Source organism: Mauremys mutica, chromosome 2 (assembly GCF_020497125.1).
Source record: "Mauremys mutica isolate MM-2020 ecotype Southern chromosome 2, ASM2049712v1, whole genome shotgun sequence".
Classification (NCBI taxonomy): Eukaryota; Metazoa; Chordata; order Testudines; family Geoemydidae; genus Mauremys; species Mauremys mutica.
The window spans coordinates 89504990-89530392 of NC_059073.1; the positions used below are offsets into that span (position 1 = coordinate 89504990).

General features: G+C 39.2%; 1 protein-coding gene across 1 annotated transcript in view; it reads right to left on the reverse strand.

Annotated features, from left to right (window-relative positions):
• The window catches only part of LAMA1 (laminin subunit alpha 1), a 144977-nt gene that overhangs the window by 38803 nt on the left and 80771 nt on the right, over nt 1-25403 (reverse strand). The window contains exons 24-40 of the mRNA XM_045007964.1: nt 23792-23935; nt 23232-23411; nt 22464-22649; nt 21646-21773; nt 20512-20632; nt 20252-20389; nt 18372-18493; nt 16918-17004; nt 16452-16645; nt 15742-15884; nt 11451-11549; nt 10260-10371; nt 9928-10090; nt 6154-6364; nt 5794-5910; nt 5546-5709; nt 4246-4384 (exon numbers count right to left, since the gene is read on the reverse strand). Of these exons, the coding sequence (XP_044863899.1) occupies nt 4246-4384; nt 5546-5709; nt 5794-5910; nt 6154-6364; nt 9928-10090; nt 10260-10371; nt 11451-11549; nt 15742-15884; nt 16452-16645; nt 16918-17004; nt 18372-18493; nt 20252-20389; nt 20512-20632; nt 21646-21773; nt 22464-22649; nt 23232-23411; nt 23792-23935 (2448 nt within the window). The remainder of the gene's footprint in view (nt 1-4245; nt 4385-5545; nt 5710-5793; nt 5911-6153; nt 6365-9927; nt 10091-10259; nt 10372-11450; nt 11550-15741; nt 15885-16451; nt 16646-16917; nt 17005-18371; nt 18494-20251; nt 20390-20511; nt 20633-21645; nt 21774-22463; nt 22650-23231; nt 23412-23791; nt 23936-25403) is intronic.

Below are 25403 nucleotides of genomic sequence, written 5' to 3' on the forward strand. Positions count from 1 at the left end.
CTTAGGGGAGAGTCTGATGATAGAGAATCTCCAGGTTATAGTCAGGAGCAGAGGACTGAAAAGTATAATGTAAGGGCCGGATCAGATGATAAACAGTCACATAAAAAAGAATCTGGCACATCAGAAAAAGGCAGGCTAATAAACAGGGACAAGTTTTTAAAGTGCTTGTACACAAATGCCAGAAGTCTAAATAATAAGATGGGTGAACTAGAGTGCCTTGTGATAAAGGAGGATATAGATATAATAGGCATCACAGAAACCTGGTGGACTGAGAGCAATCATTGGGACACAATCATTCCGGGGTACAAAATATATCGGAAGGACTGAACAGGTCGTGCATGGGGAGGAGTGGCACTATATGTGAAAGAAAGTGTAGATTCAAATGAAGTAAAAATCTTAAGCGAATCCACATGTTCCATAGAGTCTCTATGGATAGAAATTTCATGCACTAGTAAAAATATAACATTAGGGATCTATTATCGACCACCTGACCAGGACAGTAATAGTGATGATGAAATGCTAAGGGAAATTAGAGAGGCTATCAAAATTAACAACACAATAATAGTGGGGGATTTCAATTATCCCCATATTAACTGGGAACATTTCACTTCAGGACGAAATGCAGAGATAAAATTTCTCGATACTTTAAATGACTGCTTCATGGAGCAGCTGGTACGGGAACCCACAAGGGGAGAGGCAACTCTAGATTTAATCCTGAGTGGAGCGCAGGAGCTGGTCCAAGAGGTAACTATAGCAGGACCGCTTGGAAATAGTGACCATAATACAATAGCATTCAACATCCCTGTGGTGGGAAGAACACCTCAACTGCCCAACACTGTGGCATTTAATTTCAAAAGGGGGAACTATACAAAAATGAGGGGGTTAGTTAGACAAAAGTTAAAAGGTACAGTGACTAAAGTGAAATCCCTGCAAGTTGCATGGGCCCTTTTTAAAGACACCATAATAGAGGCCCAACTTCAATGTATACCCCAAATTAAGAAAAACAGTAAAAGAACTAAAAAAGAGCCACCGTGGCTTAACAACCATGTAAAAGAAGCAGTGAGAGATAAAAAGACTTCCTTTAAAAAGTGGAAGTCAAATCCTAGTGAGGCAAATAGAAAGGAGCACAAACACTGCCAACTTAAGTGCAAGAGTGTAATAAGAAAAGCCAAAGAGGAGTTTGAAGAACGGCTAGCCAAAAACTCCAAAGGTAATAACAAAATGTTTTTTAAGTACATCAGAAGCAGGAAGCCTGCTAAACAACCAGTGGGGCCCCTTGATGATCAAAATACAAAAGGAGCGCTTAAAGACGATAAAGTCATTGCGGAGAAACTAAATGGATTCTTTGCTTCAGTCTTCATGGCTGAGGATGTTAGGGAGATTCCCAAACCTGAGCTGGCTTTTGTAGGTGACAAATCTGAGGAACTGTCACAGATTGAAGTGTCACTAGAGGAGGTTTTGGAATTAATTGATAAACTCAACATTAACAAGTCACCGGGACCAGATGGCATTCACCCAAGAGTTCTGAAAGAACTCAAATGTGAAGTTGCGGAACTATTAACTAAGGTTTGTAACCTGTCCTTTAAATCGGCTTCGGTACCCAATGACTGGAAGTTAGCTAATGTAACGCCAATATTTTAAAAGGGCTCTAGGGGTGATCCCGGCAATTACAGACCGGTAAGTCTAACGTCGGTACCGGGCAAATTAGTTGAAATAATAGTAAAGAATAAAATTGTCAGACACATAGAAAAACATAAACTGTTGAGCAATAGTCAACATGGTTTCTGTAAAGGGAAATCGTGTCTTACTAATCTATTAGAGTTCTTTGAAGGGGTCAACAAACATGTGGACAAGGGGGATCCAGTGGACATAGTGTACTTAGATTTCCAGAAAGCCTTTGACAAGGTCCCTCACCAAAGGCTCTTACGTAAATTAAGCTGTCATGGGATAAAAGGGAAGGTCCTTTCATGGATTGAGAACTGGTTAAAAGACAGGGAACAAAGGGTAGGAATTAATGGTAAATTCTCAGAATGGAGAGGGGTAACTAGTGGTGTTCCCCAAGGGTCAGTCCTCGGACCAATCCTATTCAATTTATTCATAAATGATCTGGAGAAAGGGGTAAACAGTGAGGTGGCAAAGTTTGCAGATGATACTAAACTACTCAAGATAGTTAAGACCAAAGCAGATTGTGAAGAACTTCAAAAAGATCTCACAAAACTAAGTGATTGGGCAACAAAATGGCAAATGAAATTTAATGTGGATAAATGTAAAGTAATGCACATTGGAAAAAATAACCCCAACTATACATACAACATGATGGGGGCTAATTTAGCTACAACGAGTCAGGAAAAAGATCTTGGCGTCATCGTGGATAGTTCTCTGAAGATGTCCACGCAGTGTGCAGAGGCGGTCAAAAAAGCAAACAGGATGTTAGGAATCATTAAAAAGGGGATAGAGAATAAGACTGAGAATATATTATTGCCCTTATATAAATCCATGGTACGCCCACATCTCGAATACTGTGTACAGATGTGGTCTCCTCACCTCAAAAAAAGATATTCTAGCACTAGAAAAGGTTCAGAAAAGGGCAACTAAAATGATTAGGGGTTTGGAGAGGGTCCCATACGAGGAAAGATTAAAGAGGCTAGGACTCTTCAGCTTGGAAAAGCGAAGACTAAGGGGGGATATGATAGAGGTATATAAAATCATGAGTGATGTTGAGACAGTGGATAAGGAAAAGTTATTTACTTATTCCCATAATACAAGAACTAGGGGTCACCAAATTAAATTAATAGGCAGCAGGTTTAAAACAAATAAAAGGAAGTTCTTCTTCACGCAGCGCACAGTCAACTTGTAGAACTCCTTACCTGAGGAGGTTGTGAAGGCTAGGACCATAACATGTTTAAAAGGGGACTGGATAAATTCATGGTGGCTAAGTCCATAAATGGCTATTAGCCAGGATGGGTAAGAATGGTGTCCCTAGCCTCTGTTTGTCAGAGGATGGAGATGGATGGCAGGAGAGAGATCACTTGATCATTGCCTGTTAGGTTCACTCCCTCTGGGGCACCTGGCATTGGCCACTGTTGGTAGACAGATACTGGGCTAGATGGACCTTTGGTCTGACCCGGTACGGCCTTTCTTATGTTCTTATGTTCTTATGTAAAACAGTCAAGGTAATAACGGGTCATGTCTTGGTAATCCAATGTTTTAACAACAACCGGGAATCCGGCCCAAATTATTGAAAATGGCAAAACTAGAAAAAAAGAGAATAAACATGCAGTGGAGAAAATACATGTGGTCACGGAACTTTCTCCTGAGGTATTCAACTGTATGGAAGCAGTGGGGAAAATCTATGGTGGGTGTGAGCTAGGGTTAGGTGTAAGTGGAATAAACTTTGAGATGGCAGAGCTAAGCAAAGGGGTCAGGGTTGGACAAGAGGGTGAACCAGAGGAAATCAACAAATGAATCAGTGGAAGTAAATAAAAGGGCTGAGGGAAAGACTGATTGAAGTAGAGAAGTGATGGGTATTTGAGGTCTGCAAATCTAAGAAAGGCCAGGAGGTATGGGACTAGTGGATCATTTTGAATTAAATAAGCAGGTTTTTGAAGAGAGAGAGACAGAGAATTCTGATATTAAAAGATTGGACCGGGAGCAGAGTTTAGTGAAGTTAATGGGAGTGAGTGGGGAGCTGATCCAGAAATGAAGGTCACACAAGAAGAAGAGGGAGGAGATCGGCAACTCAGACATCAGAGCCCTGAAGCTGAAGTAATCAAAAGATAAGAATAGAAAGCTGTGATAAGAGGAAGAGAGTCAGATGTCAGGCAGGAAGATGAGTTAAAAGTAATAACTGATGATGGATACATGGAGGGAAACAATATCCAGTGGACAGGGCCGGCTCTACCATTTTTGCCGCCCCAAGCAAAAAAAAAAAAAAAAAAAGCCACCTGAAATGCCGAAGGGGGGAAAAAAAGTGCTTCCTCCACTGGTGCCTGGAGCTGGCCCTACCAGTGGAGCACTGCTCTAAAGTGGAAGAGGAATGAGAAGAGTGCGGAGGGAGAGGCTGAGGGTGGCATCCATGGACATGACTAAGGGTAGGGTGTGTGAGAGATGGTGAGAGTGGCTGTGCAGACGTGTCAGACAAGGAAACAGATTTCAATGATTGCAGGGAGGTAGCAGCATATAAACAGGTATTCAAAAAAGAATCAGAAGCAGAAGGTAACTGAAAATCCCAGCATGGATACTTACTGAGTCCAAGGGGTTAGTTATAACTCTAGAAGCATCATCTGCCAGATTTTCTGTTCTTTCAATCAGACGTGTAATGCCGGAGTGGGCATGGACAGCATTTGTTGCATTCAGAGATACATTTCTTACATTTGAGAGACCACTGCAGTAGAAAAATATTATACATCCTTTATGCAAGTGTCTTAACCAGGCAGCATGTTTCCAGGTTTTGAGTTATCAGGTGTACGTGTTTTCAGAATACATACGGCATTTTGAAAGAAAGAGCACATTACACAACGTGTTTCACTTGATTTTTTCTGGCTGAAGTTCAGGTCTACTTCAGTTGTTTTTTTTTGGGTTTTTTTTTTTAACTCTGTGTCTTTAGTGTGTTTTGCATTTTTAAAACCTTACAATCAAATGTAACATTTTCCATTAAAAAAAAAAAGCAGATCTCACACACTCAACAAAAACAAAACAGAAATAGGGGACTACAAATTCAATGTACAGCAACACAGCAGGCAGGATAGAACTGAAATATATTCTACCTGGTTACGGTTGTGCAGCCACGCTGAAGTGAATAGAGTTTCACAAGTATAGCTACAAGCATAATTCTCTGCTTTCAGGCTTACAATACACTTGTGCTTTGTGACCTGGCTTCATTTAAAAAACGTATGTGATAGTTTTAAAAGGTAGGACTGTGAGAACCATAGAAGAAAATGGGGATAGCCGGTGTTTTTATTTTCATATCGATAATCAGAATGTCTTTCCAGCTAATAACTCTTGGTGTTGATATTGGATGAGCTCTGAGAATATAAGGAAGTTTTTAAAAGTGCTTCTATATGTAACCTTGAAAGTGTAACCTGCCCATTTCTGAGGATTATGGTGTTATGAGGTGGAAGCCTAACAACAATTATAGCTTTTTGGTGGAGTTCTTGAATATGTTGACAAAGAAGTATTTATATAATGAACATAACCTTTTCATGATAAAAATAATTTTTCTTTCTTAAACATTTGAATATTTTTTACCACTGACAGCTATATAAAGAAGCTAGGTCACATAGTATTCACTGAACATTTATTAACTTAAAAACTAATCACTTCACAAATGATCATTCATGTAAATTGCAAGACTCTAAATCAACCTATTCTGCATCATTAATAAAAATACCATTCACTTCATGAAAAGTAAAAGTAATTAAATTTATTGCAGTTTTAAATGAAAAAAAATGACCTGCTCCTTAGCGGACAAACCTATTATCTATTTAAATTAAATCTGGCAGTAATTTAGATGAACTATTGAGTTCATATATCTTGGTGTGCTCACCTGTCTAGCGCTTCTGCAAGTTTTTGAAATTCAGCTGCATGATCCTCTGCTCTGTAGACTAGATCAAGTGCTCCCCTCGTCGACATCTGCATGACCAGGTCATCTACATGATGCCTTAATTTGGCATTCCATAGGACCAGTCCATCTCGATGGATCTCTAGATTCTAAACATTGAAATTATTTCCTTTATCAATTAATCAAATGCAATTCACTATATTAAATGAATGTTAAACAGGTTAGTAACTTACTGACGTAGAGTTCTTTACATCTGTGGCAAGGGCAGCAGCAACATTCATCAATACTTTCCCTTCTTTAATTAGCATGATGGAAAGGTCCTTGTTTTCTTGTATGTTAAGCTTTTTATCCTGTAGCATAAATCAATTGTTTTATGGTACTCTGTAATGTCAGCTGGTGCAAATGAACTCATCTACTAGTTAATCCTTCCCACTCTGAACACATTGCATGGTTTCTATTTAGTCTACTTGACTATTACAAATATTAATATTTTTAAAAGTCTATGGATTCATTTCAGTCTGAAAAGTGAGGTATTTAAAACACGTTATGCATCTGATATTTATTATGCAACAATGCGGAATCTCCAGTCTTACATTTAACTCTGCCAGGTTGCCGTAGATAAGAAAAAGCAGACGGTTGGTTTTGTTGGTGTTAGTGCAAGCCTCATTCACCAGGTCCTGGGCTTCTTGTAGTCTGATGTTGTGGTTTGTTAAGAGATGGCTTGCACCTTTTTTTAGTTCTGCAAGTTCCTGCTGGGGTTTGACATACTCTTTCTGAACCCGTAACAGCAACCTCTCTGCAGCACTGATAAACAGAGAGCAAACAGTAAATAAATGTAGGAATTGAAATTTAGGTGTGTTTTCTTAAGGAGGGAAGAACTGAAAACAGGATTACACAAACTCTGCGGCTCTAACAATTGCAACTAACTTACACATAACCTTATACCAATTTTTTTCAATCAACAATAAATACTTACAACCATAATATTTATTACACTTGTCTCACCACTGATAGAAGACTAGAAATTGCTGGTTTGTGTTTGCAAACAATACAACCTTGTGGCTTATCAGCTTTGTCCTTGCCCTGTAGTTACAGGGAAATGGGTACTGTAAATCACTTTTGAGGACACTTTGGATCGCATTTGGCTCAAAAGCTCTATTTGGGATACCTCTGATTTGAAAGCCTGCATAGATTTCATGCATCTGGAAAAGTTCCATGTCCTACCTCAGACATTTTTAGTTTAAACATTTTAAATCTAGGATCAACATGCCAATGTGTAGGAGGCGGCACTGGAACATACTGATAATCTGACCATCAACAAGTCACCAGGACAGAATGGGATACACTCCAGGGCTCTGAAGGAATTTAAAAATAAAGTGGCTGAACTGCTTTTAAAAAAAAAATGCAATCTCCTATGAAAGTCAGCTATCCCACCGGAGGGAAGTAAGTATTGTACCTATCTTTAAAAAATGGTGCTAGGTGTGATTTTGGAACTACAGCCCAAACTCAGGGAATTAGCCAACTGCTAGCAATTATTCCATGATCATCCATTACAGGATTTTCGTATTTTACCCAGAAGCGTTTGATACTGCCCACTATCAAAGGGAGGATACTGAACCTAAAGTGCCATTGGTGTGACCCTGAATGGCAATTCCTGTGTAAGATGGATACGCATTTATATTTTCATACTACTGATCCACAGTCCATACCCACAAAAGCCATTGTTTCAAATTATAACAAAATACAGGAACTGGTAGAATGAAGCTACAATGCAGTATTTTACAAGGCAGTATTCCCCCAATACTTGAGTATACCGTAATAAGGCTATACTGTAGTTCAGGAATTGTGTCTTATGTAGCAAATTTAGAGAGGCTTAAGTTAGATATTGTTTAATAATATATCATCATAAACAAAATTTACCAAGAGCCATGGAGTAACTATGTGCTGCCTGACAAATGCATTGTCAAACTCCTTTTTTAAATTAGCTTTGAATTTGTAGCTGTAGAGTATGATAAATTCTGTAAAGCAAACTCTCATGCCGCTAGTATAAATCTTAACTCTCTTCTTCAGTGTGTGAAAGGACACTTACCAGAGATCTTTCAGAAATTTCTACTGAAAGCAGACAATTGAAAAAGTTAACTTATAAATGCCTTGTATAAACAGCCCAAACTGCTGTAAAAGTCAGAAATATTTTGTTATATAATGAGGTGTTCTCAGACACTTTCATGAGGTCAGGAAGCTATTCCCAGTCCTAATTCATTATAACTATAACCAGGTTTTATTTGTAGTCCATTTTCATGGCCATCTGGCTCTTATAGAAATTAATAGACAGGAGCAAGGCAAGCAAGGTGAGCAAAGTACAGTATGCTTGGCAACCACACTATATTTGGGGATCACATATATAAATCCATGGTATGCCCACATCTTGAATACTGTGTGCAGATGTGGTCACCCCATCTCCTAAAAATATATATTGGAAATGGAAAAGGTTCAGAAAATGGCAACACAAAATGATTAGGGGTATGGAATGGCTTCTGTATGAGGAGAGATCAATGAGACTGGGACTTTTCAGCTTGGAAAAGAGACAACTAAGGAGGGATATGACTGAAGTCTATAAAATCATGACTGGTGAGGAGAAAGTAAATAAGGAAGTGTTATTTACTCCTTCTCAGAACACAAGAACTAGGGGCCACCAAATGAAATTAAGAAGCAGCAGGTTTAAAACAAACAAAAGAAAGTATTTTTTCACGCAACACACAGTCAATCGGTGGAGCTCTTGGCCAGAGGATGTTGTAAAGGCCAAGACTATAACTGGGTTCAAAAAAGAAACTAGATAAGTTCATGGAGGATAGGCCCATCAATGATTATTAGACAGGATGGACAGGGATGGTGTCCCTAGCCTCTGTTTGCCAGAAGATGGGAATGGGCAACAGGGGATGGATCACTTGATCATTACCTGTTGATGATTCCCTCTGGGGTACCTGGAATTGGCCACTGTCGGAAGACAGAATACTGGGCTAGATGGACCTTTGGTCTGACCCAGTATGGCCATTCTTATGTTCTTACATTCACATTAACATATAAAAATATAACTATTCAATGGGAATATGACACAGAAGTAGGTCCAAGTGCACTAGGGAACCTCTAATGGGCAGTAGCAGGGTCCACACAGACAGCTCATGCACAGCACGCTAGTGCACTGTATATTTACACCCTAGCTTGCCGGGCACTAACTCTCCATTTAGATAAACCCTGACACGCATAGACAAACACTCTTCCCAATCCAAAATATTTTAAAATAAAGGGTGGGATAATCAAAACTCAGTCTCAGAACTGGTCTACTTCTGTACCCATTAAAGTCTAATTCTAAGGGTCTAATTCTTATTGACATCAATGGGAACAGAATTAAAGCAATAAAGGGCATTTTTGAAAACCACACCCAAATTCTGAAAAATTTGGTGGTTAGATTTCCCAACTCTGGCAACAAAGAATCTAAAATTGTCTTCAAGGAAAAACAAATAAAGAGAAAGCAATGTGAAATCAAAACTATGACTTAGAATAAAAGCTGAACGCTCAAAATAAATGCTGAGGTTTCACCTACAAAATATATGCCACATGTACATCATACCAGCAAAAGGCTATTTCTTTCCCCAGCTGGGCGTGCAACAGGAGGTTGACTGGAGAACTGGGAGAAGAAATGTACCACCCTACACACACACGCACACACACACACACAAACACACACACACAAATTAGTACAGCCCTCAGGCTACCGTAATCCCTGTTTCTGCTGTAAACCCACTGAGCTGTGGAGCTGCATGATGGCATATAAACCACCTCTGTCACTGTCCTGGGCTGTGCTCAGAATCCTGCTGTGCTTGAATGTGGGAAGAACCCCGGTGGAACTGGGCATGATGGTGCTTAGGGATTATGGAATCCTTACATGTGTTTCAGAGGTTTGATCACGCACACTCCAGTGCAGCAGAACAACACCAGTCATGCTGCACCTTGGGCCCTAGAGAGCTATGGAAGAGGGAGCAGAACTTTGGTCAGAGGTAGTAAATCTATCTCAAAAGCAATTAGACACTTTCCCCGTAACACAATTCCATAGTATGTGCATCAAGACCCTGGTCTGGAGCCCATTGAAATCAATGGGAGTCTTTGGATCAGGTCCCAACTGTGCACTGAGATTCTATTTAAACTATGGCTGACTCCATGCATTTCAGTTTCTACTTCCCCTCATGACAGAACTTCATAACATTTTGCCAATACTAAGGAGACACTGGACCATTTTTTCTCTCAGACATCCCTACACGAATGATAGATTGTCCATGAATAGAGAAATATCAATAAGACAGTAGGTTTACTTTAGTACAGTGGTGACATTTTGGTCCTGCTGCATGAAATGTCTTCTGTGCATTGCTTCCAGCATGGTGGAGATATCTTCCTGCAGACTCTGAGATGTACTGTTTGACAACTGGAAATCCAGAGCCAGCGTCTCATTTAGAGATGCAGCCACTTCGGCAAGTACTAAGAGGGAAGGAAACAATTCAGTCAAATCACTGAGACAAAATAAGATGAATCCCTTACAAACAACATAAACACCCTCTCTTTGCAAATAGTTCTCACAGATTTATAAAGTGAATACATTTTTATTTCAGTAATGTAAGTGGTCATAGCTTACAATCAGACACATTACCTTTGATGGTTGTATGCACTGTGTCAATAAATATAGTCAAATGTCGACTCTCATTCATGGTTCTTTGAGTTGCATTGTTGAGCTGCCAACCTCTCCCCAATATTCTAGTCAACTAGCATAAAAATAAATAAATGAACGTTTATGATAAACATTAAAAAAAATAATTTAAGACTGATCATTGCCCTCTGATGGCTTTTCCATTTCTAAGGTTAGAAATTAATTATGTAAGAAAATGATTAGCAGTTCTTGAGGAGACAGACCAAATTGGTTTGTGGATTTCTAGTATCTGCCAAACAGATGCGATGAGACACCTTCATTAAGTATTCTGCCAGTCCCAAACTCAAATATCAATGAAAAACTGTTATTGAAGTTGTTGTCACAATCAACGTTATTACCCGCAAAAGAAATACTTTGAAAAACTGACATTTTTTTCCCTTTGACATCAATGCTATCTTAAGAAAACTATTTTCCAGATACGGCATCTCTGGTAATTATAACAATATGGTCACCGCTGCAGCAGTTGAATTAAATTAGATATATAGGAGGGTATATGTGGTCAACAAATGACATCATATCTCCACTGAAGGATATTTCTAATCATATTTTTACTCTTTAGGAGACAAAATCTTATTCAAGTAAACCGCCTTACTTCACCGGGAATTTTGCTTGAGTAAAGACTTTATACAGACTTTAGGATTTTCCCATTTATTTAAAGTTTGCTTAATTTACACTCATTTTGTAAAAAAATACTACAGAAAAATTGAAGTGTAAGACTTCTTGGAAAGTGTCCAACAATGACAAAAGGTTAAATAAGCCTTCTGGGTAAAAACCAATGGAAAGAAAATATTTCCATTTCTTACAACATGAACCACTGAAGGATCATGATACAAAAGGAGTACCTTACTGAAAAGACTTCTAATAGAAAAACTATAACCCTTCTGTAGGATTTTTAACCATTCTGTAGAATTTAAGAGAACATAATTCTCTGCTTTAGAATTATATAGAATAGCACAAAAACCTATAGTATCCTTTATTAATTTTTATAGGTTTTTAGAGTAACTTCTGTACAACCCTATTACCTTTCTATAGATACCTATTGCTTCAGCTCTGTTACATTCTATAAAACTTTTCCATAAGGGGTACCTCAAAGATCACTCTGTTTGGCTAGGAATGAAAGTGCAGGGTACTTGCCTCTTTGTGCAGTTGATCTGTGCCTCCTGATACATTCAAAAGACCTTCATTTGCCATCTCCAGTGAATATATTGGATCCTCTCTAGACAATAAAGACCCCTAAAAAGAGTAATGGATTGACATTTAATGTCTGGGGTTTTTTTAGCTCAGCTTTCATGAGGCCACCACCATTTTTGTGTGCAGAAAATTGTGGATGCAAATAACTATGTGCACAATTTAGGTTATCTTTACATTTAAACACCTGAACCTGATGCAACATAAACTAAACTCAGAAGTATTGCTGGTGCACAAAGGTAGGCCATTTTTTTAAATTAAGGACCAGTTCTCTGGATCCAGCCCAAGTCTGAGGATATTCACCAGTGCTGGAATTCCAGGACAGGCACTTCTCTATGTACAGTTTGCTAACCTACTCTGCATATCTAGAATTACTGTAAATGTATACAAAAGGACCTGAAGAGGCTTGTCTCTTTCACCAACAGAAGTTGATCCAATAAAAGTTGATCCACCCACCTTGTCCCTTCATATTTAGTAAAAACAAAGGTGCCACAAAATATTGCTTCTCAAAAGGTATTAAGAGATGCAAGATATAAAAGGTATACACACTTGGGCAAAGTGCGGATTTCTAGACAGGTGTAAGAGTCAACACCTCAATATCTCTTTAAGTTAGCATATGCCCAGTATGGTCCAGTTCCTGGTTTCAGATATATAGTTCCCAAAACTGATGGGCACAGTAAGCCTTATAGCAAGGAACGCTGGGAAGACGTATCATGGGACATAAGTGGCCCTTCTCTCAGAACAGGGAAAGACCAAGACCTGCTATGATTCCTGCTAGGCAGACAGACAGACAGACACTCACTCACTGGGAAAGGGCCAGAAGCAGTACCTCTGGATTTCTCCAGGGCAAGGCCCTTGGAAATCCTGGCAGTAGCTTTTGAAGAAGCTGGTGAAAGAGCCCAAGAAGAAGCCTAAAAACAGCCAGCCCAGTCAACTGGGACAGGAGTGAGATTTGAGCTAGAGAGACAGAGATATCCATGTCCTGAGAGGAGAAACTAAGGACTGTGGCAGAGCAGAGCAAGTTTAGCCTTGGAAGGAGAGAAGCAGCAGGTCTGGTCTGATGCCTACTTCATTCTCAAGAGTCTCAAGACTGACACTTGTGGAAGAGGGAGGATGGAAGAGATCCCTGTCTTTGACTTTGAGGGACCATCAGGGGGCTTTGATGCAATACAATGGAGAGGAGACAAGATTGGCAGACCTTGTGACCCAGTGAAAGAGACTGGATATTTTTTAAATTTGTTTTCAGTTGGATTTACTTTTGTTTATCTCAGAAGAGGTGCAATATTTAGGTGAGCCAGAAAGAGAAAGAAACAAGTATGTCTGACATCACTCAAAGGGAAGGTAATCAGTTGTTACCATTTTATTCTCTAAAGTTACCAAATAATTTATTTAGACACAATGGTTAGGAATTATTTTGGCACAACATGAACTGGACTATCTGTACTATAGCCATAACCCTGACAACTACCCCGGAGTCCAAAATTCTATAGAGGTTTCTTACAATTTTTTTGGCATTCCTTGAGCATCTCAGTTATCAGCGCAGTGACAGCTGGTTTAGATCATTTGACTTAAATGCCAAAATATGTGCACTGAAGGGGAAATTGAAACTGATGTTATTTTCACAAAAAATCTGTTTTCATTTTAGCATTAAAGTGCTAAACATATGATATGTTTTAAAAAGTATATGCCAAAAGAGATGATTTTCCTACAAGAATACGAAACAATTACAAAATAAAAGCTAATTCTATTATTACACAAGTATTGAAATAGTGTAATATTTCTATATATTTAGTACATAAAACAATGGCAACATGATTAAAATGAAAGGGTAAGATGATCTCTGGCTAAGTATAAATCTAGAATTTAATCAAGGTGATCCTCTAATATCATAAACATCAAAATATTAAATTACATCCTTAAGTGTTCAATCTGGATATCATTTATAAAAGAAAATATTATTTGTCTAACTCAATTTCATTTTAATTTGCAGCATGCATCAGCATAAGAAGCCTCACTTTATCAATCATTTGTCAGGATATGACAGAATACAAAGAAAAATGTGGTTTTACTTAGACTTTAGAGTTTGTCTCACTACAGTTATTGCTGAGTAGGCACTCTTCTCTACACACTCTTATTTTATCAGCCGTGAAGCATGGAAGATTCTGTTCCACCAATCTGCATGCCTTTTACACTGGCTTTGTGCAGGGACAAAGGCAGGGCTATGTTAACCTAGTTTTCAATGACAAGTGCCCCTATAATATTTTAACCGGATTCACAAAGCTGTGATGCACCAACCACATGAATACATGGAGTATCACAGATGGAAATACAATATATGTGAGTAAAGATGGAGCAGTTGAGCTTCTCCTTAATGAGGATTAGGCTGTTCATGCCTCAAACTCTTTACTGTTAACACACATTTCAGAGATCCATGGAGAAAATTCAGTCTCAAACATTTAGGCACAGGTTAAGTTTGCAGCAACTCCTCCGCTCTAGAAGAGCGTATCTGTTTCTGTTCAGTCATATGTAGCAAGTTGTTCCTAAATGTTCCCCAAAATTCTTTGCACCAGCTACCATCAGTGTTCCCTCTAATTTTTTATGTCCATGTGCGGAATGAATTTTGTTATGTGCACCAATATGGAGGTGATGTGTGGTGGGGGTGGGGTCGAGGGGTTCGGAGTGTGGGAGGCGGCTCAAGGCTGGGGCAGAGGGTTGGGGTGTTGGCTATGGCTGGAGGTTCGTGCTCTGAGGTGGGGCTGGGGATGATGCACTCGGGGTACAGGAGGGGGTTATGGGCTGGGGCAGAGGAGTGGGGTGCAGGGAATGAGGGCTCCAGCTGGGGGTGAAGGCTCTGGGTGGGGTCGGGGATGTGGGGTTTGGAGTTCAGGCTGCCCCGGGGCTATGGCAGGGAGAAAGGACTCCCCCCAGCCTTCCCTCACCCCAACAACTCGGGGCTGGGGGAGGGGCGCCTTTCCCTGGCCATGGCAGCTCTGGCGGGGCTGGGCTGGGCCAGGGGAGGGGTACCTCTCTCTGCCTGCGCAGCCCTTGATAGCCTGCTGCACGGCCGCACAGCTTAAAAGGAACTTAGGCTACCATGACACCTTGTTCGCAGCATCTTTGCAGCCAAACTTTGGGAATGACAGACCTCCACCACAAACAGGGTGATTGTTTTTAAGGAAGAATTTGATTGTAAGTTCTTTGGGGCAGAGATTGTCTTTTGTTCTGTGTTTGCACAGTGCCTCGCACAATGGATTACTGGCCCACAACTAGAGCTCCGAGGCATTATGGTAATATTATTTCTAATAATAGAAAAGAAAACAAGAAGGTTGCTAGTAGGAAGAATGTAATGGAGATGGGACACCAAAGCCCATGTTTACATAGTGAACTCACAAAACAACCTGTCTTAAACTTACCTGCATGCCCAGTCATCTGCTTCCCATCCAATCTCCCACCAGCTTAATAAAGCAATTGTTCGATAGTATATTCAGTTCAATGGTGGGGAGGAATAAGGGAAGCTCAAACAACATGCAGTTCTGGGACTGAAATCTTTTTGAAGTTCTGAAAAATCCTATCTTGTATTTGTTTTCTGGTATAGGTCACAGAGGAAAGCACCTACTACTGTCAGGCAAGCATAAGCAAAGCAAGCTGCCAGCCAGTGTCCCCCAAGAAAGCTCTGTAATGGGCAGGCAGGCCATACTACCCTCTACAGCAGCAGAACTCATTAGGGAAGAAACAACTCACTGCCAGATCCCTCACTACCTTCAGCAATGGGACCAACGGAGAAACCAATTCATGACTTGATTTTCTACTTTCCTGTAGTGTACAGGTCCCCTAAGGTTATCTCTGTTCTACGGAAAATAATAAATGACCTGTCTTCAGCTAGAGTAAATCGATGTAGCTCCATAGACTTCAGCTGAGGATCTGGCTAAAAATATTAAGGTGAAACATGTGCATGGTAATGTGGTACAATAATATTTATTAAATATTAGACACAAGAAAAATGGTACAATGTTATATAGACATCTGGGGAGGCTCAGGGAAAATAGTTTGACATTCTGAAAGCAAATTTATGGTCATATACTGATCTGATGTACACCAGTTTTATACCAGACACGGTTCTAAAGCCATTAACTTTAAGAACGTTACTCCTGACTTACCCCAAAGTAAGTGAGACCAGAATCAGCCCTAAGTTTTGTTTACAAGGTGTCAGTAAATATTTCCATTATTTATTTTTTACCTTCATGTATTTTGTTGCATTCTCCACATCTGCCAATATCCCATATGGTGCAAAGGTAACACCAGTGAAGTTTACCGAAAATATGGCTTTGTCAAGGTGATCCAAGTCATTTAACAAAACACCTGTGCAGTCATCATCGCAAGCTGAAGAAACCATTTTACAAAAAGGGGAGTAATGTTACTATAAAAAGGCATTCTTTGAAAAGGAAATATTATTTTAAATTTACAGCTAACATACATACACTTTGTGTGTTAAGAAAGCCTACAAATAATATTGATAGTATACATTATTGTACATTCTGTATTATGTTTTAAAAACATAGTATCTGATTCTGACCACACACACACACCCTCACCAGTTTAACACCAGTGTAAGTCTGAGGGTCAGATCCCCGCACTTACATTGGTGTAAATCCAGACTAATACCATTGAAGCTGATGCATTCATACTGCTTTGGAAAAAGAATCAGGCCCAACTGGGTTCACATGCATCTATGCTGCTTTAATTCCATTGGTTCCTTGTACCCCTCCCACTCCACTGGCCAGTGATGTAAAAGTCAGGCAGAATCTGACCTTACATTAGTAATTTAATGTAAAAGTAGGTTAATGTACAAGGCTGATAATTATTTTTTTTTACTACCAAGCACTTCACACCCACACAAATGCCACCTGACCACCGCAAACCCAGTGAGAGACAAGAAAAAATACCTACAAACACATTCGTTTTCCACAAGGATGTGTCTGGGTTCACATGCATCGCACAGTTGTCCTGTCACACCCTGCTTACAGAAGCACTGTCCAGATATGTGATCACAATTACTGTGAATCGAGCCACTTGGATTGCATTGACACTGCTGACAGTTGCCGCCAGGCATTGCAGGATTACCATAATAGCCTAGAGAACACCTATAGGGGGACAAGGGATACTGAAAATTATTTTTAAATCTATTAGCAAAAAACCTTCTCTTTTTCATTATCACTAGCTGATCTAAGAAGTTGCATAGGTGACTGAGGAGCATAATATTTGTAATTATTAGTCTATGTACAGTAATCTACAAATCACTCTAAGCCATTCCATTTATTATATAAAAGCATCACATGCAAATTGAGTACTCCATCAACGGTACAGACATGTGCAGGGTTTTTCAAAAACCTCCTGGAGCATAAATGTATCTCACCTTTCACAGTATTGCCCTTCATATCCAGTGAGACAAGCATCGCAGTGGAAATCATGACCATCTTTCAGAACACAAGTGGGACTAAAGCTAGAGGAAGAAAGAGTTGCTAAATGACAGATACAATCCAAATGCAAGACTATACAAGTTCAGACATCTGCAGTCTTACCAGGTGAACACATGACATTTAAAACACAAAATACTGTAAGCTGCAGTGTCATTCATTCGTTGTGATGTAGTGTAATAGGGTTTATGCTGTGAAATCTTTATGTATCTTGAACACATTTATAAATTCATTGCTATTTGATAACTGTGTACTACATTAGAGTCTCAGCCTATGTATTTCACTAAAAGGTTACGCCCGTGCTGTATATTCAATATAAAAGAAGCTCACTCAAACAGCCAGATATTGAACTAAGTTCTCCCTGATGGAGCTGCTTAAATCTTGCCTCTCGTCTCCCCAGAGGAATTTCATCCCTGCTTGAGGGAGGACAGTGTTTCTGCTGTCACCTTCCCTCAGCTGTTCTGTTGTGGAAAGACATGTTTAAGTTGTGATCAGGGCTTTATTGGAGCCATGCTAATGGAAGATGTCAAAGGGAAGCTCTAAATCCGTACCTATCCTGTCTCCTTGAGCCAGACCACAACACTAGCGAGTGCTGCTCTCGTCTTAGACAGAGATAATATGCTGCAGGCTCCCTAACAAGAAGGGATACTCTGTGCCACTGTGGGCCTTCTGCCAGGATATGTGCCAGCACACATTGATGTGCAGATCTTAAGCTATTTTGGACCATTACCCATGCCCATTTTACAGGTGAGGAAAGTGAGATAGGAGGGTTGATTGTCATGGCCAAAGTCTCACATCTCATGAGGACTAGGATTAGAACTCAGGAGTTCCTGGGTCCCAAGCTTGAGCTCAGTCATCCATACATATTGCCTTTCAAGCTTGAGGTTTCTGAAAAAGAGCTTGTGGTGTATATAGAGTAATTGCTCTTTCAAAATATGATGAATTGTCCCTCTGTAAAACAGATAATGGGGAAACCTCACACAAAAGGCATTCATTCACATTTAGAACTGACACCAGTGGAAGATGCACACATGGACAAAGGGGAAATGGCTCTTAGTGATAAAAAAAAAACCTTATTAAAGTAACAAGTGGGACTAGGCTTAAATTAGTGCATGGCAGAAACATGAACTCTCTAACAAATCCTTCTGTTTGACAGAACTGGATCCAGCAAGCAACTTCACTGACTTATTCTATGCCACTTTTACAATTCAAAATCCTCTGAGGCTGGATAACTCCAAGTACAAGGTTCAGCCCCATACAGGTGAAAAACAGATGACATGCAAACCCCTACAAGTAAGGAGATATAATAAAGACAGGCCCCTTTATTGTCAGGGTGATAGCAAGCCCCAGTGTTGTGATCAAATGCACATCAGAGTTCAAAATGTTTGGTTACCTCATCGGGTTGGTTCTGGGACAGGCACAAAGAGAGCAGTCATTGACAGATCCAATTACTTTCCCATAGTAGCCTGGGGCACAAACACTACAGTGCTCACCAGCTGTGTTATCTCTGCAGTTCTGGTACACAACAAGAAATTCACACAGTTTAAAACAGCAACAAGAATGTTATCATCTCTCCAATCAATAAATTGGTGCAGTCTTTACTAATCATCATTAATATCACAGTCAGCCAGCATTTTCTGTGCTGAAGACCATTTTGTGTTTCCACAAATCAGCCGATCACACTCATGCTTTATTTTCCCTCAGTGCCCTGCCAACCATGCTGACCTAATTTCTTTCCTGATCCTCAGACGTTTTTGATATACACTACTATGAATTCAATTAGGGGCAGGAAATGACGGTACTAGGAAAAAAAGCTATTAAAATAAATGAGCATCTGATGGAAAATTCAACTGGCTGCCTAGAAGTAAAACAAAGTTTCGATAATCATGATAACTGAACTACAAAATGTTCATAAATGAAGCCTGCGCACCCACTCTTTAATTAGTCCATACAAAATTAGATAGCAAAGAAAATAAATTTATTATTCCCCCTATAGCGATATCAGTGTCTTCTTCTACTAGACAATGCTAGTAGACTACCAGACTAGTTGAGGCTAGTGAACAGTAGTAATGCAAGGTACCCCTCAATCTGAGACCAGCAGAGGTCAGAAATGCCCTAAGGGATCTTGCTACTCAGGCCAGTGGAGATCAGGTGTTTTAAAGAAGTGAATTGCTTGGGCTTCAGAAAGAGGATGATGATTTCCCCTTCTGGCTGAAGCACAATTAACAATCTTCCAAGAGGGTTACTTATACACACTTACAACCTGAGGTTGAGGGTAGGAATGGCTGACGTTTACTGGAGTAACAAAGCCTGGACCTATAATTTGTGGTCTTAGACTAATAAGCTGGTGAACCTCAAGGTGCTTTCTGACTCAAGCTTTAGAGTGGGTTAGGACTGGCAAAGCAAGAACTGCTGACAAGCCAGAGGGACAGTAGGAAATATTTTTTAAAATGTGAATTTAACATGCAATTCAAAGAAAGTAAGCCAGCCTTGAAAAGCAAGCACAACAGTAACTTCAAACTAAACATAAGAGAGAAAATTATAATTCTTACAAAAAATTATCTGGCCCTTGTACAATTTTGGGGGTGAGGGCCAGTATATTGCTACTTTTCCTCTTCCACCTCTAGGTGCCTATGCTCAGCTCGGCAAGACCCAAGGACTGGACCTTTAAATCTCAGCAGCAAAACAATAAATAGGTAAACAACTGTCTGGGACATACTAAAAAACAAGACAAAAACATATAAAAGGAATTTCATAATTTTAAGGTCTTGAGTCAGATCTCCTTTAAAACATTCATTGATTTCACTAAAGGAAACGAAGTAGTATTACTGAGGCCTGGTCTTCACTACAGGTAGATTGCGCTGCTGCAATCGATGAAGCAGCGATCGATTTAGCGAGTCTAGTGAAGACCCGCTAATTCAACGGCAGAGCTCCCTCCGGTAGACCCCAGTACTCCAGCTCTCCGAGAAGAGTAAGGGAAGTCGACCGGAGAGCATCTCCCGTCAACGCAGCGCAGTAAAGACTCCGCGGTAAGTCGACCTAAGCTGCATCAACTCCAGCTATATTATTCACATAGCTGGAGTAGCGTAACTTAGGTCGACTTACCCCCAAAGTGAAGACAAGTCCTCTGTTATTTTCCATTATTACGTTTAAATTTATGTGTCCCACTGGAGTGTCACAGCGTCATACGCTTTAGAAATTCTTTCTTGAGCTGGTAGACTATGGACATTGGAGGTTCTGGCAAAACCAACACAACAATGGAAATGTACATACCAGGCACTTTCCTGTTTCCAGATCACAGGACTCACTGTGGTTGTTGCACTGACATGGCACACAAGGAGCAATCAATTGGTGAGACTCTTTTACATTCAGGTCTACATGTTTCGCCCTGTAGTACCCCAACGCACAGCTCTGCATTGGCAGATGTGGGGTGGAGCAGCGAATAAGAAAAAAATATGGGTATATATTTTAAGATGTTTTATCAGAAATAAAGACACACCAAAAGGTATTTTGTTTAATAAGAAGCTGCGTACCTGACATGAGAGTCCAGCATAGCCAGTAGGACACTCACATTGCTCTATGAGGTGTGCTGTTTCTCTGCCCAAATGCATCTCTTCAACCTTCACTGCAATTTCCATTGAGATATTTGCAATTCTACAAGAAATGTTTAGATGAAGAGTAAGAGAACATGAATATCTAGTGAATAAAGGTGAACCCGAGCTATAAAGTTCAGATCCAAACTTTTGTAAAGTTCAAGGGTGTTTGGATCAGAGATTTTGGTTTGGCATGTCAAAGCCACAGAGTTTTGATGCACAGATAAACTTTTTTCAATATTCAGGAATGTCCTGATGTGGGGGTTTGGTTAGGGCTCATTTCTGTTAGGTATGCTCTTATTTCCTAGCAGATAAATGCATGTGGCGAAATATCATCTCTACCATTTTTAGTTCAAAGTAAATCCAAAGGGGGTGTAAAATGCTATCATTCTGATTTGGAACTGTTTTACACTAGTAGTGAGGCAGTGTACAATCAGGCCCAATATTTCCACATAAAATACTTTTTATTTTCTCATGAAAGGTCTTGTTTTTCATTTGAAAATTAAAAGTATAGAAATGTGTCAGTACTGCAGCGAGTAAGTCAATAAACATAAGAGTAAGATGGGAGACAGTTCATTTAGGAGATATATAAGCATATCCAGTGCCTCTGCTGTCTTAGTAGACAAGTCATTGTGCTTCTTTATGAGCTTTCATACTAATACAAGCAGCAGCGACACTTAGCACTTCACAGAAAAAGAAGGAATTTAGAGGCGATCCTGCTTCTATTCCAGGCAATAGGTGCTTATGTTTTAGTAGTTCTAAAGCTTTAACTTTTTGAATCTCATTGTCTACTGTTATTAAATAATTAATGTCTGACTCCCACCCTCCATAGTCTGACCCCACCATCATTTCCCACAAACTAGAAAGATTGTAATCAATAAAAATTTTTAAAAGTGTTTAAAATCCATTAGTTTGCGCAACTGTGAAAATTTTAAATTGATAAAAAGTGTAAAATTCTACATCGATATTCTCCATAGAAATTATAAAACATAAAAATTTAAATCTGCCAAGCCTAGTTAGGACTATTCCTAGGTTAAGCTAAAATTAATACAACAGGTTCAGAGGATGCTTTACCTGCTTTGCTGTAGTCCTTGTCCGTATGATGCCTTGATAAGGATATACTCAACATTGCTAAGCACTGACATGAAGTCAGAACGTGTGACAGATTGGTCAGACACAGAATTAAAGTATTTCCACACATGCTAGGGGGAAGAGAATTCATTTACATTAATTAAATCAGAAGTATTCATGGTCACATACTTGTTTAGAGGCAACAATTTCTCCCCCGTGTCCCTCCACCCTTTGAGAAATATAGTCATTAATCGAAGTGATCTGGTCAAAGGAAGCTGAGTGCATCTCATTTTAGAACATATCTGCACCACTCATTGAAGCTGGCCAGACAAGACTGCCAGAGAGCAATGTGGGGTGCTCCTTTCCTCCCTTTGGACAGCATACTGATTCCAACACATTCCTAGTCCCTGCCTGGCTACGAGTCAAACCCAAATGTTGGTAACCTTTCTGACAGAGCAACACAATATCACTAAACTGCCAGATTGGGCCAAGAAAACAACATTCAAGGGCATTTCATTTGCTAATGCAGATCTCAATCTAATTTTCAAAAGCTTCCCATAATCAGCATTTCAAAGCATTACATAAACAACTGAAGAAACTAAATTTCAGTTTAATTCCCCATTTATTTATTTTCATGACGTGACATTAGTCAGCCATTTTTCTCCTAATGTGCATTTTAATTCAAGGACTTTATTCACTGAGTTCCATTTTAAGTCAGATATTTGTTTATCAAAACACCCACAAATATTTTTTTTCTGGAAAAGGCCATCTTTATTCACTTACATTATCACCCCTTCTTTGTTCAAAATGTTTGAGCTCACCTCCTTCATTTCTACTTCCTCCTCACGTCTTACTCCATTTTGTGGGGCAGAGATATCCACATAGATGACCAATTTACTGGTGCGACCCCCCTTTATCAGAATCTGTGGTTCAAAGTTTGATGTGCCAAAGCCATCCAAAGCATAAAAAGCAACAGTATACTTCAGTTTTCCTCCATAGGCCATGAGCTGTTTGGATGATACATTATTGCATTTATTCTCTCTAAGGATACTGGTTGAAAATATATCACTGCCATCAGAAGACTTAAATCTGTCAGTTCTTTGAAGAATTTGCTATAAAACCTATAAACTTAAACTCAGCAAATCCTGCAACAAGGTTAAATACGCATTTCTAAAAAGTAGTCATATGTGTCTTTGTTAGGCTTCTGCTGTTTCAAGGTGTGCCATGCAATTTCATTTAATTCCTCAGTATTAAAAGTTTATAGAATCTATTTTCTATATAAAATGCCATGGTTGAAGTCTCTTTCAGGTTATTTATCAGCAACATTTCTTCCCCATACTAACCCTGAAAAATACCATAGTGATAAAGTATTGATGCCCCCAGACTTAAGAGACAAGTAAAACCTCATGGGAAGATGTACAGTGTGAATTGGTAGCTATATATGCTACAAGTCTGACAACTTTAAATTCAGAACATTTCAACTCTTCAATTACAATAGTCGATTTAATTCAGAAACATTTGCAATCAGGGTAAGACAACATATCATGATAAAATGACATCTATTCATGTTCTTAGTTGAAATATCTCACCTGGTCTCCCTGGAACTGGTCTGGTAACTTCCAATAAAATGGCTCCATTTTCAAGTGTTCTCTGACAGTTGTGGCATCCAGTAAAACATCAGAAAACTGAGAAAACACACCCTCAACTGTTCCAGTGAGGTTACTTTGAGAAACCACATGTAGAATGGACTGATCTGGAGTCAAGATTACCTACAACACCAAGAACAATAGAAGCACCCCACAGTATTATTTCATCTAAATTTAATGTGCTATAAACAGTTTCAGCTTATGTGAGATTTTTAAAACTCTGTTTAGGAGGAATAAAAATACTATAGCCATGTTACAAAAATGGAGACACTATCTTTATAATTCTCTTTTAAATTTCTGCAGCAATGAAATATGTGCTTTTAGAAATGGGAATACCAATGCTTAGCTTTCTTAACTTTTTCTTCTTCCATACTCTCCCCACACCTTTTACATACATGAGAGAGTGAACCAAATTCAGCTCTGAATGACAGAACTATGCAATTTCATTCAAGTCACTGTGGTGGCAGAAAATTGGACCCAAAAGTTTAAATTGCTTTACTTACTGGAATTCTCACATGGTCTTCCAATTCTGAGCAAAACTCTGACAGCCCAAAACAGAAACACGGAGTGCATCCTAAAGGGTTGCTAGCATGGAGAGCAAAGGTTCCAGTCTTGCATTCACTGCAGTGAAACCCAAATACATTTTCCTGGAGAAAAAATACATATCCTTACATTTTATTGCTCTGCAAGTTGAATGAAAGATGATATTTTAGGAAAGGCAATGTTTCCCTGCTATACAAATGGTGTAGCAACAAGTTTATAACAGGTATTGTGACTGTTCAGTGTTACTTCACAGTAGCAGTTGTGCAGTGGATGCAATTTTTCCATTGTTATACATTGCTAACATTTTTTAAAAACACAGCTAATTTATTTTCAAGCAAAAATAAGATGTTGGAATTTTCCAGTAAAAATTAGCAGCCACAAATTTAGAAAAAGATGGAAAAAAGTGACTCTGTTGATTTTTTTTTTGTTTCTAGTAAGTGGGAAGACTCATAGAGAAGAGTGTTGCTCAGTGTGAGTTAGGATGGCAGACTCTGACCCTGGATGTGATTCTGTGAAATGAATTAGTGAGGTCAATCTAATTCCTAGTGGACAGAGTTCACTTTAAAAATAAAAACCAACACAACTACAGTTGGCACTGATCGGCCACCTTCACAGCAGCCTCGAGAGTGGCCGTCTACCCCTTTCTACACTTACAGCTAGTTAGCAACTCCTTTGAGTGTGCCACTTTCACTTATATGGAGAAAAACTTTTTTCTATCCTTACTGACTTTTAGATGTAGATGTTCACCTCTTGGGCATATTTATATCCCCAATTCGACTGGCACAGGCACATCTTTAACATTTTTGGGAAACAGGACTGATACTACAGATCTCACTAATATCAGTGTATTTAAATGTATCTTTTAAGGAGTGTATTTGGTTGCAATGGAGAAAGCTTAAAGTTTTACATTTGGCTAGTAGCTTTACATCATATGAAAGGGTTTGGATTTACATTAGTCTGTTCCTCCCAATCTTTATAAAGCTTTTTTGTTCTATTTCTGAGGGAAGAAGCTTTTATGGTAATAATACAGGTCTAGTAGTCAGAATCTTTGTTTTATTTTAGTCCCAACTCCAATAAAAACTTATTGTGTACAATATAACATTTCTGTGCTTCAGTTTTTCCATCTGTACAATGAGGATAATAATACTTAAGGCACCTATCTCACAGGTATTTTGTGATGCTTAACTAATCATTTTTTTATGTGCTTTGATATCCTGGGACAGAAGGAAGCTGTAGAAGTGCATAGTAGTAATAGAAGACTATATATTATATGGATTTTTGGAACAGGGAGATGGAATAGGAGCTTGCTCCATCCACTCCACTCATCGACCTGGTACGACCTGCAATGGCACACCTTCCCTCGGGGAGACTATTGTGGTTAAAAAATAGAATCAGTTGAATTTGTTACACCAATACTGACTTGGACTCTAAATATATTCTATGGTGGCATACCCAAGATCACTTATTCAGTGACACTTTAAAAACTCCCGCACCCCAATCTGGGTCTATGCTGGTTATATACAATGTATGTATCTTGTGAACCTTGTAACTGATACTTGTAATCTCTCATAA